The sequence below is a fragment of the Antennarius striatus genome, chromosome 4 (genome assembly GCF_040054535.1).
Source record: "Antennarius striatus isolate MH-2024 chromosome 4, ASM4005453v1, whole genome shotgun sequence".
In the NCBI taxonomy this organism is placed as follows: Eukaryota; Metazoa; Chordata; class Actinopteri; order Lophiiformes; family Antennariidae; genus Antennarius; species Antennarius striatus.
Window position 1 is genome coordinate 7988681 of NC_090779.1, and position 14687 is coordinate 8003367.

The 14687-nt window shown below is 41.8% G+C and overlaps 1 protein-coding gene across 1 annotated transcript in view; it reads right to left on the reverse strand.

The window, feature by feature from the left end:
- ano3 (anoctamin 3) overlaps positions 1-5243 on the reverse strand; it is a 28814-nt gene extending 23571 nt beyond the window's left edge. The window contains exon 1 of the mRNA XM_068312681.1: positions 5198-5243. Within this exon, the coding sequence (XP_068168782.1) occupies positions 5198-5243 (46 nt within the window). The remainder of the gene's footprint in view (positions 1-5197) is intronic.
- Between the last annotated feature and the right edge of the window lie 9444 nt (positions 5244-14687).

The following is a 14687-nucleotide window of genomic DNA, read 5'->3' on the forward strand; positions in this document are numbered from 1 at the left end:
TCTGTAAATATATAAAAACTCATCTAACATGAAATCCTGTGTTTAATCTTGCTGTGTGCTGGCTAAAACTGGTTCATCAGGAGAAAGTTAATCCTACTGTATGTGTGTGTGTGTGTGTGTGTGTGTGTTTGTCTCTGTGCATATGTGTTTGTTGGGGAAGCAGAAGAGGGACGCAGGCAGCTAGAAATCAAACCACAGCAGAGGGTTCAGAGGGAGGGTGGTTGCCATGAGGCGGCAGGTCTTCACAACAATCGTGTGTGTGTTCTCTTAAACCACACCGCGTCGTCCAGGAGGGAACTGGATGAGCCTCACCAAAGGTCACGAACCCGGGATTTGCGCCTCTCCCATGCAGTTTGTCCCTGATGGTCTTGTGATGAGAGATTAAAAGGATTTTGTTTGGTTTTGTATGTGTGTAGGAATTTTATGGTATGTACTTTAAAGATTGTGCTCTGGGGCCCAGATGGTGCAGCGGGGACAACGTGACCCACACACCAACACCCTGGCAGTGGCCACAGGCTTGAATCCCAATTTTGCTGCACAGTATATCATTCTTCCACATTTGATTGATTTTTTTATTGTTTATTGATATGATGGGAACTAAAAATGAAGTGAAACTCTTTAATATGAGTAAAAATATTAGCTTTTCATTTATTGCTATGTTTTCCACAATCATAGTGAGAAACCTGAACAAGAAATGAAGCACTGAGACTATCTGGGACGATATTGCACTAAATGCACAGGGGATTCAGGTCAGTGGGCTGTTTCCCATCATGCCTCCATGTTTCCATTCAATAAGTTCAATAATTCATCCATAATCATGGTGCTTTCAGCTTTGAGTTTCCAGCTTTGAGCATTCAGCGTTCCGCTGAGGAACACTTCTGAATCAACATCTATTTAAGCACCACAAAAATCATCATCGTGATAACTATACCTTCACTTATTTACTACAGTTCAAAAATCCCTGCTATAGATAAGTGGGCTAAAAATAAAGATAACGCACACACACACACACACACGTGAGAGCAGGCCCGAAACACTGCGGTGCATTTAGGAAAATTATCACGTCAAGGCAGGGCTGAGGCGAGACCAAGAGCCACTCCTGCAGAAACGTTCTTCAGGCAATTAGTGTGTTTCATCCTCCTCCTGGCATCATATCAAAGAACACAGAGACGGAGCTGAGCTCACAGAGGCTACTTGGAACCATATCATTATCAACCGTATCTTGTAGAACACAGTTAACACTTGAGGCAAGGACGATAATTCTTGCTGACAAATTTTGAATAATAAATGACAAGTGATCCTGGTGTCTCTTGGAATTTTCGAGTCAAGCCATGCATGGAAACGTCAACATTAAAAATTAATAATCTAACCTGCTGGATAAAACAGGTGGCAAACCAAATATGTGATCATCATTATTATAAAAGTCAGGGCATCACCACTGATAACATCACTGATGACATCACAGTAACGAAAGACTATCTGCACAAGTGATTCTGTGGGTTTATTTTAGTTTTCAAAGAAAATACTTGAAGTTATTCTGTTTTTAATCTCAGTATGGTGAAATCAAGTACCTGTACTTTATGAAATGAAAGAGTAGAACACACTATGACAGATGCACTGATCCAAACAGGAGTTGAACTCAATCTCCTCTCATTAAGAGAATCCTATTGTTAAAACCATGCATTCCTTCAAAAGGTTATTTCCTATCCGTCACATTTCAGTCCAATGATAATTATGTGAGTTCTCCCATCGAATGCAAATGTGGTCATTAAATTCATTTAACGTTAATATATTATGACATGCTATTTAAATCAGCTATATTATAATGAGTGTATAATTGAAGAGGTGTAGTTTCGCACCATAGACTGGGTCAGTATTTAGAAGCACCTGATTGATTGGAGCTGACACTAATTTATGTCTTATTAAAACAAGACACATCTAAATACAGGAACTCGCTGTGAAGCATTTCCCACCGTTGAAAACTGACATCATTGAATCAGTGGATGGAATCCTGATTAACAGGAACGTGAGACCAGTGTGAACGGTGCAGAGACGTCCGTCACGTGCAGCCTGACCGTGAACACACCTCAGAGCAGATGGCGCGCTTTACCCTGATTTAAACCGTTCAAGACCTCATTAAACCATCTTGGTACGACCTCTGGGCGCCGTCATCTGAGCAGATTAAATATCACTTTGTGTTTCCCTCCTTCTTGTAACTTGACTCTATCATCTCATGGCTCCTGATTGCTTGTGATTCCAACTACATCATGGGATTTTCTACAAAGCCTCTTCTGTGATAATGTGAGTTCCACTCATGGGAGAATGCATCCTCTGCAAATAATATCACTCGTTTGGAGACACCGTCTGTGTGTTTGACCTTTATGCATAAACACTTCTCTCTTTGAGCTTTTTCTTTAATACAACACCCAATTTCCTCCTTTTTGTCAGCGGCAGTATTTTTGCCACCATAGTCACCATGTCACTAAAACCTGTGTGTTATGCATGAGAATTACGTTGGTCTCCAGCAGAAGTTATGCCTTTATTCTCATAACCTAGCAACAAAGTGACTGTCGACTATTTAAAGACTGTGGAAGTGTTATAGCGGTTTCCTGCCAGGCTGTACACACACAGAGAACAGAGCAGCTTCACGGCATTGTCATTTCTCACACTCCTTCTCTACCTGCTAAACTGCGAGTAGATTAAAGACAAGCATTTACAAATTGCGGCTCAACCAATCCCACGTAAATGTGATGCCAACCTAACGTTCTCCAGGAGCCTGTTACAATCACAGATGACACTGTATGTGTGCTCTCCCCAGATCCGTCCTGAAATTAAAGTCTGTTTTTATAAAACCATCTGTCTGCTTGCATAAGAGGACAGGTGGCCTGCTTAGTGCCATGCAGCCAAAGGTGTGTATATACAGAGAGAGAGAGGGAGATGATACAACACGCAACGTGGACCAATCACAAACACCCAAGTGAGTCGTTCCACAGGTGAAGACGTTCACTGGAGACAGGAGATACAATTGTGATCGGGTACAAAGGCTGCATCATCAACATGCTCATCGTTCTGAAGCTAAGACAGGGAGGAGGTCTCCACTCGGTAAGAATTTGTGTTGGAAAACAGGGCGGTTTAATGTTTAAAACACATTCTATGAAGCTTTTCAATCTGCAGTTTCAGGAAGACTCATCCCTGTGTCTACAAATGTTCAGGGGAAACTCTAATGTGAAGCACACAATTTATATCAATATATCAGATCGGATTCATTTGAAGTTATAAGGTGACAATATTTTCCAATATTTATCCAAATAAATTATGCATTTTATCAACAAAAACATCTGTATGCCCTTCTTGTATTCATTTTGTTGAGTTTTGCTCCTTCTCTAAACTGTTATCTCCATCTTCACATTAAAACATTTTTAACATACAGTTCCGCACCTATGAAAAGAAACTTAAGAGGTGTAACTCCTTTATAAATATTATTTTCCTTCCAGTGCCTCATTTATCTATTTTCGAATTTTAATGATTACCTATGAAGCAATAACAACCCTTTCTCCTGCAACAAAGCTTTTCACCCCATGAGTGTATAAAACATAACGCTCCAATCAGCTTTCACACTGTTCCAGCTCCATGCCGTTAATGCTCTCATAGGGTGTGTGAGGGAGGACAGTTTAATTTCTGCCTTTTGCTTCGGAGGGACTCTCAGAACCATCGCTCAACCGCTTTGTCTTCGATTTAATGGAGCACTTACCAGTCACTAAAACCTGAGAACCAGCCTGCAGGCAGGTCAATACATAAATCTGACAGCATGCTCTTCTGAGTTTTCTGTTGGTTGGTCTGAAAATAGAACCAAAAAAAGCTTCATTCTTAACCAATTACACCTAAAACAGAATATAACTACAATTCCAATAAGATCATTAACTCTTGACTATGGAGTCAAGAGTTAAAGTCCACATTGGCATGCAGGCCATGGTAGAAGATGAAACTTCTCTGTCCTTTTGTGTTTATTCTGAGGTAAAGACGAAGAGAAATGAGCGACATCTGATGAGCTCACAGTCGTCAGTCAGCGTCGTCTCATCAGCAGCCTTTCATCCTCCTCAGCAGGTAGAAACAAAAAGAGGTCATCACTCCTGCACCAGCATGAAAACAAGACTTTCCCCCCACCTTTTTACTAAATATAGACCTTCAACATGTTAATAATTAACACAGAGTATTAAAGAATCACTAATGTTCTCCTTAAGAGCCCTGATACTTAGGGGATAAATCAATACAGCCACAGTGCTGTAATCTAGCTGGAGTGGAAGACACAGATTTATGACCAGCGTTTATTCATAGACGTGAAGAACCTGCTATGATTTTGTAACAACCCACTCTGTTGTTGCACAGGGAATTCTGTGCGATTCCAAAAACACCAAAGTCCCAAATGGACACAAGGAAGAGCCATCAGATGTGTGATGCCATCTTCTCATTTATGCATTTTCTGCAACATCTTCTTCTGCAACATCTTCTTCTTCTTTTCCTTTCGGCTTTTCCCTTCAGGGGTTGCCACAGCGAGTCAATTGCCTTAATCTAGCCCTGTCCTTTTCTGCAACATAAACTTTAAAAAAAAAAAAAAAAAACTCTAATAATTTTTGAATCCAAAACGCAGCGTGCTGTGCATAGAGACAATCTGATCACCGTCAGCCTGCATGTTTCTACACACGTATTCACAAAGCGTGATCTGTTCTATAGTAGCCCGTGTCTGCTGCTAGTGTTTATCCTTGAAAGCTGAAATGGATCTGACTTTGACTTTAGCAGTTTAAACTGCCTTGAGTCCAAAGAGAAACCTCACCTAGATCTGAACTGGATGGATGTGAAGGAAGGTCATCCAACCAGGAGGGATGTCACTGTGAGGTATCAATGTAGTTCACAGAGCTTCTGATGTTTGTTAATGTGAACAAACCCTCGTTGTTTTAGTGTCACCCATAAATCTGCCTCTGCCTCACCAGTAAGGACTTAGTGGTCAGTTGATGGAACACGAACTAGTGGATAACATCAAAACGCACAAGGTTGACAAACAGGCGTCATCAGCATGTCCAACTCTGCGTCATGATTGGAACAAGTCCCCAGCCGGATTCCAAACTAAGAAACTGGAGAGGAAAAGTCACCCCACACAAAAAAAAAGAGAAACGCGCATCCAAAGCAAACAGCGACCAACCTTTCTGCTGCTTGAAGGACTGGATGGAGCCCGAGTGATGCACCATTGCGACGTTCACTTGGCGTCCAGCGTTACTTTAAATCCTTATTTCAAAAATCCAAAAAAAACATTCAGAATAAACGGGAAACTACGGCGGGTTCCTGTGCGTGTTCTCGCAGCTCCCATCCTGGCAAAAGGCGCTCACCAGCGATGCGCAAACCACAGCAACACCTGTCTCCGCTCCGCATGCTGCCGCCGCCTCCTCCTCTGCCATCCAGGGCTGTTGTCATGGTGACGAACGGCAGGGGAGGTCCTGAGATGGACACGTCCCCCCCCCCCCCCCCCTCCGTCCTGATTTAGCGACTCCGAAATAAGACGAGGGAAATTACCGGGGGCGGCATATCTCAAATGGACCGACAAGGTCACGTATTGATTTGCGCGTAAATCTCCCTCTTTGATCAGAAGAAAGCTGCTGGTACCCGGAGGAACAAGTTGGATCAACTACAAACCTTAAATACTGCAGTCAGTCGGGTAAAAATGGAGCTGAATTAAATCAAACAATAGAAGCTCCAATAAATAATTCTATCACCTCACATTTAAGGTTATATACACGAGCCTAAGGGGGGCTTGTCCAGTCCTTTTACTCTCTGAACTAAAAACCTCAACAAATAAAAAGTTTCTCTGCATGTTTCTTCAGTTTACTTACAGACATGTCTATGCAGAAAATTCAAATACAACCTAAAAATTACAGTTTGTGAACCATTGGGACAAAACCCAGCGCACACGGGTGACAGAGGCTCATTGGCTGACAGGCTCAACCAAGAAAAACAGACCAAAACACCAGCAAAGATTTTTTTTCTCAGCTGAACTCTTTGCATCGGCAGACATTTAAATCTGTGAGAATCAATACGGAGGCTCAGCGGACACACTGCTGCTGTGGCAGGAGGAGGCCTCTGAGAAGACCAATGTGATCCATGGGAGCTGGACCTGAGGCTAAAAATGACTAGATCCTGATGTTGAAATTGGTGTCTTCATTATTCTGGCTCAACAGTAATTTGTTGATTAAATGGAATACTCTTTCTGTTTACTTTTATGATATATTTTACATTTTATTCATGTGATATTCATCATCAGCTGCACCCTCTTATCACTTTTGGAAATTTTATAACATTCCTTAGTGACATGTTGTAATAAAGGGGCTTAAAAACTAGTCATGTGGTGGTGAAACCTGCACCTCAGTGAGGAGCTGCAAGCAAAACAGACATTGACAGAAAATCAGTCAGCGTGAGGCTTCAACCAAACAGAGAACTTATGAGGCTTCATCTCCAAGGTCATTGTCTTCATCTCAATGTCAAGCACACAGACCAGCAGGCCTGCAGGCAGAATGTGAGGGGGAAGCCCTCTGCTGTCCATGTGGTTCTATGAGAGCACACCATGGACTGGATGCTGCACTCTGGTCAGTTTTCACCTGGACACAATAATCCAGTCATGGTTTCATTAATGTGTGTGTTTACTCCTCACAGTGCTGATCATTCTATGCACTCTGGCATCCATCATACATTCATACCATCTGCTGTGTTGCAGCTCAGGACGCCTCTCCTCATTCCACCTCATTCTGATGTTTGGTGAGGATGCAGGCAGAGCTGCTCACACCAACCTCCAGAGCTCCTGAACCGCCACACAGATGAATTCCTCCACTGCGCTCTTATATAAATAAGTAAGTAGCTTTTATATGGTCAGTCTCATTTAAAATTTTATCTCCACCATTCCTGCCTGTTCGCGTGGAGATGTAGGTCAGATGACAGCAGGGACTGCAGAGGCGAAGGGTTTTAGTGAAGTCAAATACCGCCACCCTGAGGACAAAATAGGTAACTGCACTATCAGCATCCTGTAAATTAAAAATATTCTTCACCCTCTGTCTGTGCATGAACAATATGTATGTAATTCAAAATAACTTTATTATACAGCTTGTTTCATACACGCAAGTGCTTTACACGTAGACAAAATCTCCAATTCTGGGGAAAATAAAAATAGATAAAAACGAAGTTATGTGAGAGCACAAAGTACAATAAAAAAAGTATTAAAATAACATGTCAAAATATTAAAGAATGGGTTGAATTACGTTAGATGAAAAAGACATCATTTAAATTTACTTTAAATTTATGGAACACATGACAAATGTTTTAAAAACATGAGACGAGCGATGTGGAACAAAATTAAATAAGAAGTTTAAGGTAGGGAGGGGCAACGTCATTTAAAGATACACAATGAGGTGAATGCTAAAACAGATGGATGGCTGAGCTCAAGCAGCTGGGTAATGTGATCCAATTCCTTTGATTTAAGTTAAGATTCTGCATTTTAAAATAGCTGCAATTTCCTTGTTGACTTTTTAGGCAAATTAGTATAGAAGCCTAATTTTAACATGAGTCACATGTTCAGTGACACTCAAACAAAATAGTGTCTGAGTCCAAAGAAAACACGGTGCAGTCTGTTCCCCTTCAGTGTCAAAAATACAACAAAACAGCAGTAGTTATAGTGACTCTAATGATTAATTCATTCTGTTATTATTTATCACTCGATCTGTTGTTGTATAAGCTATTATAATGAAAATAATAAAAAGAAAACAGATGGATTGTCACTTATAAGAATGCAGAGCTGAAAGATATTTGGTGTTTGTAAAGTGACCGACAGCACTTATGATGATCAATGAATGTTTTATGGATTCATCCATGACTCTTGTACTTTCGTGATGGCAGAGTCAAGTTGATCTATAAGTATAAACTTGATATAAAAATGCAGTGCTGTACCGAATACACACGCGCAGAGGTTCCATGCTGTAAACTCACTGGCGTGCTGGTCGGCGTCTGTGTCTCCAGAGTGGAGACTGTTGGACCGTGAGGAGCTCCAGGACGCTGAGTGGTCGATGGCGGGGTTGATGGGAAGATGCCTGCTGCCTCCAGAGGAGGTGGAGACTTGTCGCTCCAGCAGGGGGAGGAACATGGAGGTATCTTGATGACATGATCCTGAAAACACACATCAGCATGAGACAAAATGCTGTGCTGATATAACCTTTTACCTTTATTTTTGGGGTCATGCTGCCATCATTCAAACTGTGATACAACAAGTCATCAAAGGAAAACGCACAGGCTTTATGTTCAGATCAGTAAAATATGTATAAGTGATCACAGCAGTTAAGCTCCCTGCTTATCTCCCTCTAGAGTTACCGCCCTCATGAATTTTTAATAAGTCTTTAAAATTCCCTTTTACCCTCTGATACTTGACACTAATGGAGGACAATGAGGCCTCCTGCTTTAGAAAATCAGCTATGTAGTTCCTCTGAACACGTCAGTTAACCATCAAACAGGAAATGTGTAAGAAATCGGATCTAATATTTAACATATGCTGAGGACCAGTGTCCCTTTTCTTCCTCAGGTATCATCAGCAAATCTAATATTTGATCCAGTTACTATGAAAATATCTGAAAGCTGGATTTGGCTCCCTCTTATTGGTCAAATGTTCAGATTCAGGATGTGGATGCATTCCTTGAAAACCAAAACATTTTCTTAGGTATCACAACTCAGGCATCTCTTTTGAGATGTGTTTATGGTGCATGTTGTTATTGTAATGAAAATACAATATACCAGTAAGCACTACTTGTTAAAAAAAATGATTAACTGGTGTTTCTTGAGCCAGTTTTAAATCGTTATTCCTCTTCTAAACAATGTGCATGTTCAGAATGGGAATAATGAGCACAATGAGAAAATGAAAGGTTTATTGTCGGCTATGAATTCAATAGTTGGCCTCTGTGCATCTAGTCACAGAGCCATTACACTGTAATTGCTTTATTACATAATGTAGAGGCTACCATTCTGAATCCCACTTAGGTCACTGCCAAGGCAAGCATATGGTAACTCATTTTAATTTGTTTACACTGAGAACGTGACCGTCTACTGTCAGAGGCTTTCATCCAGTGTGTGCTGAAGTGTGTGTTCTGCCTCATGTGTGCATTCAGCTTCATTAAAATCAAAAGCCAGAGCCGCGGGGCACCAATCAGAGTCCAAACCTCATGACTCACAAACATTCAGCGCTACTTTGCATCTCAGAAATTATTCTCCACAGATTCAGCGGCTCCATCTCCCCTCAGCATCACTTCTTGATGGAGCTTGTTAGAAAACAGTACACGGCTGCTGGACATGTTGATGTGTGTCGTTTGATATTGAAATGCAAAATTTTCCATGTGTACAGTTTAGTTCATAACAGCAGCAGAAATGCTACCAAAGAAATTTTTGCAATCCAAACTAAAAAGGGTTTGCAATACAGAAACGTTACGCAGATGTTTATTTAGTATAGGACATTCAACATAGAGTTCAGTCAATTCAGAGGACATTTACTGCAAGACAAACAAATACCATTAACATAGATAATTGCAGGTGAAGGTCAATGAAATAAAAAGCGACGAGCAAACTGCTGCGTCTAGGTTACAACAGCTCAGACAAATAGTCTGAAAAAAAAAATCACTTCCCTTGAAATGTGCTTTGTCCATTACAGTTTGTAGACTAAGTGCAATATACTGAACCTGAAGGTTTCCAAACTGAAGAGACATGGGGGAGGATCGATTGATGAGCAGGTACTCCCTGCTCAAACTTCCTGGCAAATTGATTATTTATTCAAAGGCACACATTTTGAGGCCTCAAGTCTCTTAATTCCTCCGGAGAAATGGCAACTACCTGATGAGACATTGTAAAATGTGTGGCAGCATCAACCGCATAAATGTAAAGGTAAGTACACACAGTGTGAGTCAGACTGTCCAGCAAATACTGGCCATTAGTGTGAGCAAATTAGTGTTTTACAATAAATGTGACAAACCCATCTCTGGCTTACTGATGAGGTTGTGAAAAACGGTGATCAATATTTGCACAGAGACACTTTACAGTACAGATCCGACAAAGGTAATGTGGTGTGAATGAAGCCAGGTGAATATTTTCTCCCATCAACTTGTCAACTGAATAGGAGCATCGATATTTATCACCTTAATGCACATGAAGGAGGCGTACATCCAGTGGGAAGGGCCTTTATGTGGCTGTGATTACATTACATGATGGCTACTATCTGATCTGTGTTGCTCACATTTAAACAGCCTACATTAGTGAGCAGTGATCACTTTAAGCCACATTAATGTTTCCATACATTCACGGCGCTCTCGTCTCACTATCTAATATGTACAGACGGAGTGTGAGTTAAGTAACATGGAAACACTATCATAATTTAAAAAAAGCTCAATTAGAGAATGGCTTTCTTATACTTGAGAATCCATCGTGACTTCTGATGTAGATTCTCCCCAACACGCTTCAGAGCGCTCTGACAGAAACATGGAGCTTGTGGTAGACAAATTCTTTTGCACAAAAAAAAATTAAAGTTGATTTTTATCTCCAAAAAATTCAGTCCTTAAAATGTTACTTTAGTTCATAAAACTAGACATTAAGTTGTAGAAGAAAGACTCATGTGTTTTTGTTGGTAGCCTCCTGCACACCTCTTCCTCCTCCACCTCCTCTGACATATCTCCCTCTCATACAGTGAATATCTTGCAGAGATGAGCAGTGAACAGAAACACTGGATGCAGGGATACACATTATAAGAAAGCAGATTCATACACCTGACTGATGATTTACACCATGCAACCCTTCGCCCAGCTTCCAGCAGAGCCCCTATATCACAGATGGCCCCCATGTCCTTCTTGGAGTCACGGCAGAACATCATCCACATGGCTCGCCACAGATGACAGCACTGCCCTATTATCTATCAGAAAATAACAACAGTCCGCCTGAGGGAGTGTGATTTAGAACAGCTGATAAAAGCATTCATGCATTAGAAAGCACAACTGAATGATGCTTGATATATTTTCTGGATTTCCCCAGAAAAAGGTTTTTCTGTCCTTCCTCCACACTGTGGCTGAACACATACAGTATGGCTCAGCCTAAAAGGAAACTAATGTGTGAAGATTGGTATAAAGCACACATGAAGCAGCCTCTCTGATTTGTAATTATTTAATAAAAAAACATTTTGTTGTATTCTTTTTCAGTGGAAATGTCATACAAAGCGCACTCAGGATTGTTTTCGTTAAAAACTACCACCAACTAATGCGGTTCAATTAATTTTACTGTTCTCCAATTCATTGAAAACCTCATCTCATAAATAAATCAATCTTACAAGATCACCTTTCATCAATTCCAGTTTATAGTTAAGAATGTGTCTCTATAATCCTCACTTAAACATGTGTCTTACAGTGTGTTTTTTTTACTATACACCGACCATTATCACTCTAGTCTGTTATGGAAATAATTAATGCACAAATCTGACTTTATTTTAATTTTCTCTGCGCAGTGCAACATGAGACATTTTGATTAATTTTAGTATATTTTCTAACTCTCAAAAGACCCCATAAACAAAAGTATATGACAACAGTTTTCAAATAAACTGACTGTATAAATAGCAATGGGTGAACTATTGAACAAACATGGCAGGGTAAACAACAGAAGACATAAAAGTGAATATTTTTTTATCTTGTATTCATACTTCTATATTCTTTGTTCATGCATACCTCACTAGGCCTCCTGCAGAAGTTAAACCTACCTGAGGAGCTGCCACGGACCTGAGAAACCCTGACTTCCATCGCATGCAGGTGCGCCTTCAGCACAAATTCCCCATCAATAAGTATCTGGGTGACAACTTGTGGAGGTGAAGCCGTCCAGCCTCATGAAGCTGCCACTCAGCGCAGTGCGCGCAGCTTGGACGTCTCCCGGGCGGTGCGGCGGTGCGGGACGGATGGGTGGAGTTTGAGGGGTTGTCGGGTGAAGCAGGGTACAACTATTAACTCTCAGGCTATTGATTGTAGAATATTGATTGGGTGAAAATGTTGTATGGAGAATCACTCACTTCACATGGGGCTTTCTCATTAATGGGGACAAAAAATGATAACAAACAAAAAGAGCCCATTCATTCTTTATGAGACTGCTTTGACGTGAATTTAGTAAGAGCATAATCTGGACCTCTATCCATTAGTTCCCGTCAGCCAATAACTATCCCTTAATAGGTTAATGAATTAAAAATTGTTTTCTATTAGTGTTCTCATCATTTGCATTCATATTTTTCACCGTCGTCAGTAAATTGTCGTCCACTCATCAAAAAGTTATCATACTTCGTCGCCATGGAGACTGTCAGGTTCGTGTTGCTGTTTGCCACCAGGTGGCGCTGTTTAACAAGTCATCAGGGGGCGTGAAGTCGGTGTGGGAGGACAGTTTCCTGATTTACTTAGCCTCTGATTGGCTTACCTTAAAATTGCTGACCTCCATATATCCAATCAAAAGTCCTTAAGTATAGGTTTAACTTGCCAAGGCACAAGAATTAACCAATCAGAGACGAAGTAGGGCGGTCCATTCTGTAATGTGGAAAAAGACTGGAAATGACACGGAGCTACGTTCTTCTTCTTCTTTTCCTTTCGGCTTTTCCCTTCAGGGGTCGCCACAGCGAATCAATTTCCTCCACCTAGCCCTGTCCTTTGAATCCTCTTCTCTCACACCAACTACCTTCATGTCTTCCCTCATTACATCCATAAACCTCCTCTTTGGTCTTCCTCTAGGCCTCCTGCCTGGCAGTTCAAAACTCAGCATCCTTCTACCAATATATTCACTATCTCTCCTCTGGACATGTCCAAACCATCTCAGTCTGGCCTCTCTGACTTTATCTCCAAGACCTCTAACATGTGCTGTCCCTCTGATGTACTCATTCCTGATCCTATCCTTCCTGGTCACTCCCAGAGAGAACCTCAGCATCTTCATCTCTGCTACCTCTAGCTCTGTCTCCTGTCTTTTCTTCAGTGACACTGTCTCTAGACCAAACAACATCGCTGGTCTCACCACAGTTTTGTACACCTTTCCCTTCATTTTAGCTGAAACTCTTCTATCACACATCACACCTGACACTTTCCTCCACCCGTTCCATCCTGCCTGGACACGCTTCTTCACCTCTTTTCCACACTCTGCATTGCTCTGGACTGTTGAGCCTAAGTACTTAAAATCCTCCACCTTCTTGATCTCTTCTCCCTCTAACCTCACTATTCCACTTGGCTCCCTCTCATTCACACACATGTACTCTGTCTTACTGCGGCTAACCTTCATTCCTCTCCTTTCCAGGACAAACCTCCACCTCTCTAGCTTCTCCTCCACCTGTACCCTGCTCTCACTACAGATCACAATGTCATCTGCAAACATCATAGTCCATGGAGATTCCTGTCTAACCTCGTCTGTCAGCCTGTCCATCACCATGGCAAACAAGAAGGGGCTCAGAGCTGATCCCTGATGCAGTCCCACCTCCACCTTGAACTCCTCTGTCACACCTACAGCACACCTCACCACTGTCTTACAGTCTTCATACATGTCCTGCACCATTCTAACATACTTCTCTGCCACTCCAGACTTCCTCATACAATACCACAGTTCCTCTCTGGGCACCCTGTCATAAGCTTTCTCCAGATCTACAAAAACACAATGCAGCTCCCTCTGGCCTTCTCTGTACTTCTCTATCAACATCCTCAAAGCAAATACTGCATCTGTAGTACTCTTTTTTGGCATGAAACCATACTGCTGCTCACAAATGTTCACTTCTGCCCTTAGTCTAGCTTCCACTACTCTCTCCCATAACTTCATTGTATGGCTCATCAGCTTTATTCCTCTGTAGTTGCCACAACTCTGCACATCTCCCTTGTTCTTAAAAATGGGCACCAGCACACTTCTCCTCCATTCCTCAGGCATCTTCTCACTATCTAAGATCCTGTTGAACAACCCAGTCAGAAACTCTACCGCCACCTCTCCTAGACACTTCCATACCTCTACAGGTATATCATCAGGACCGACTGCCTTTCCACTCTTCATCCTCTTCAATGCCCTCCTCACTTCATCCTGACTAATCTTTGCTACATCCTGGTCCACAACAGTCACCTGTTCTAGTCTTTGTTCCCTCTCATTTTCCACGTTCATCAACTCTTCAAAGTACTCTTTCCATCTTCCCATCACACTACTGGCACCTGTCAATAGACGTCCATCCCTATCCTTAATCACCCTAACCTGCTGCACGTCCTTCCCATCTCTATCTCTCTGTCTTGCCAACCGGTATAGATCAGTCTCTCCCTCCTTACTGTCCAACCTAGCATACAAGTCATCATAAGCTTCTTGTTTGGCCTTTGCTACCTCTACCTTCACCTTACGCTGCATCTCCCTGTACTCCTGTCTACTCTCCTCAGTCCTCTCAGTGTCCCACTTCCTCTTGGCTAACCTCTTTCTCTGTATACACTCCTGTACCTCCTCATTCCACCACCAAGTCTCTTTATCTACTTTCCTTCCAGATGACACACCAAGTACTCTCCTACCTGTCTCCCTGATCACATTAGCTGTAGTTGTCCAGTCATCTGGAAGCACCTCCTGACCACCCAGAGCCTGTCTTAACTCCTTCCTAAAAG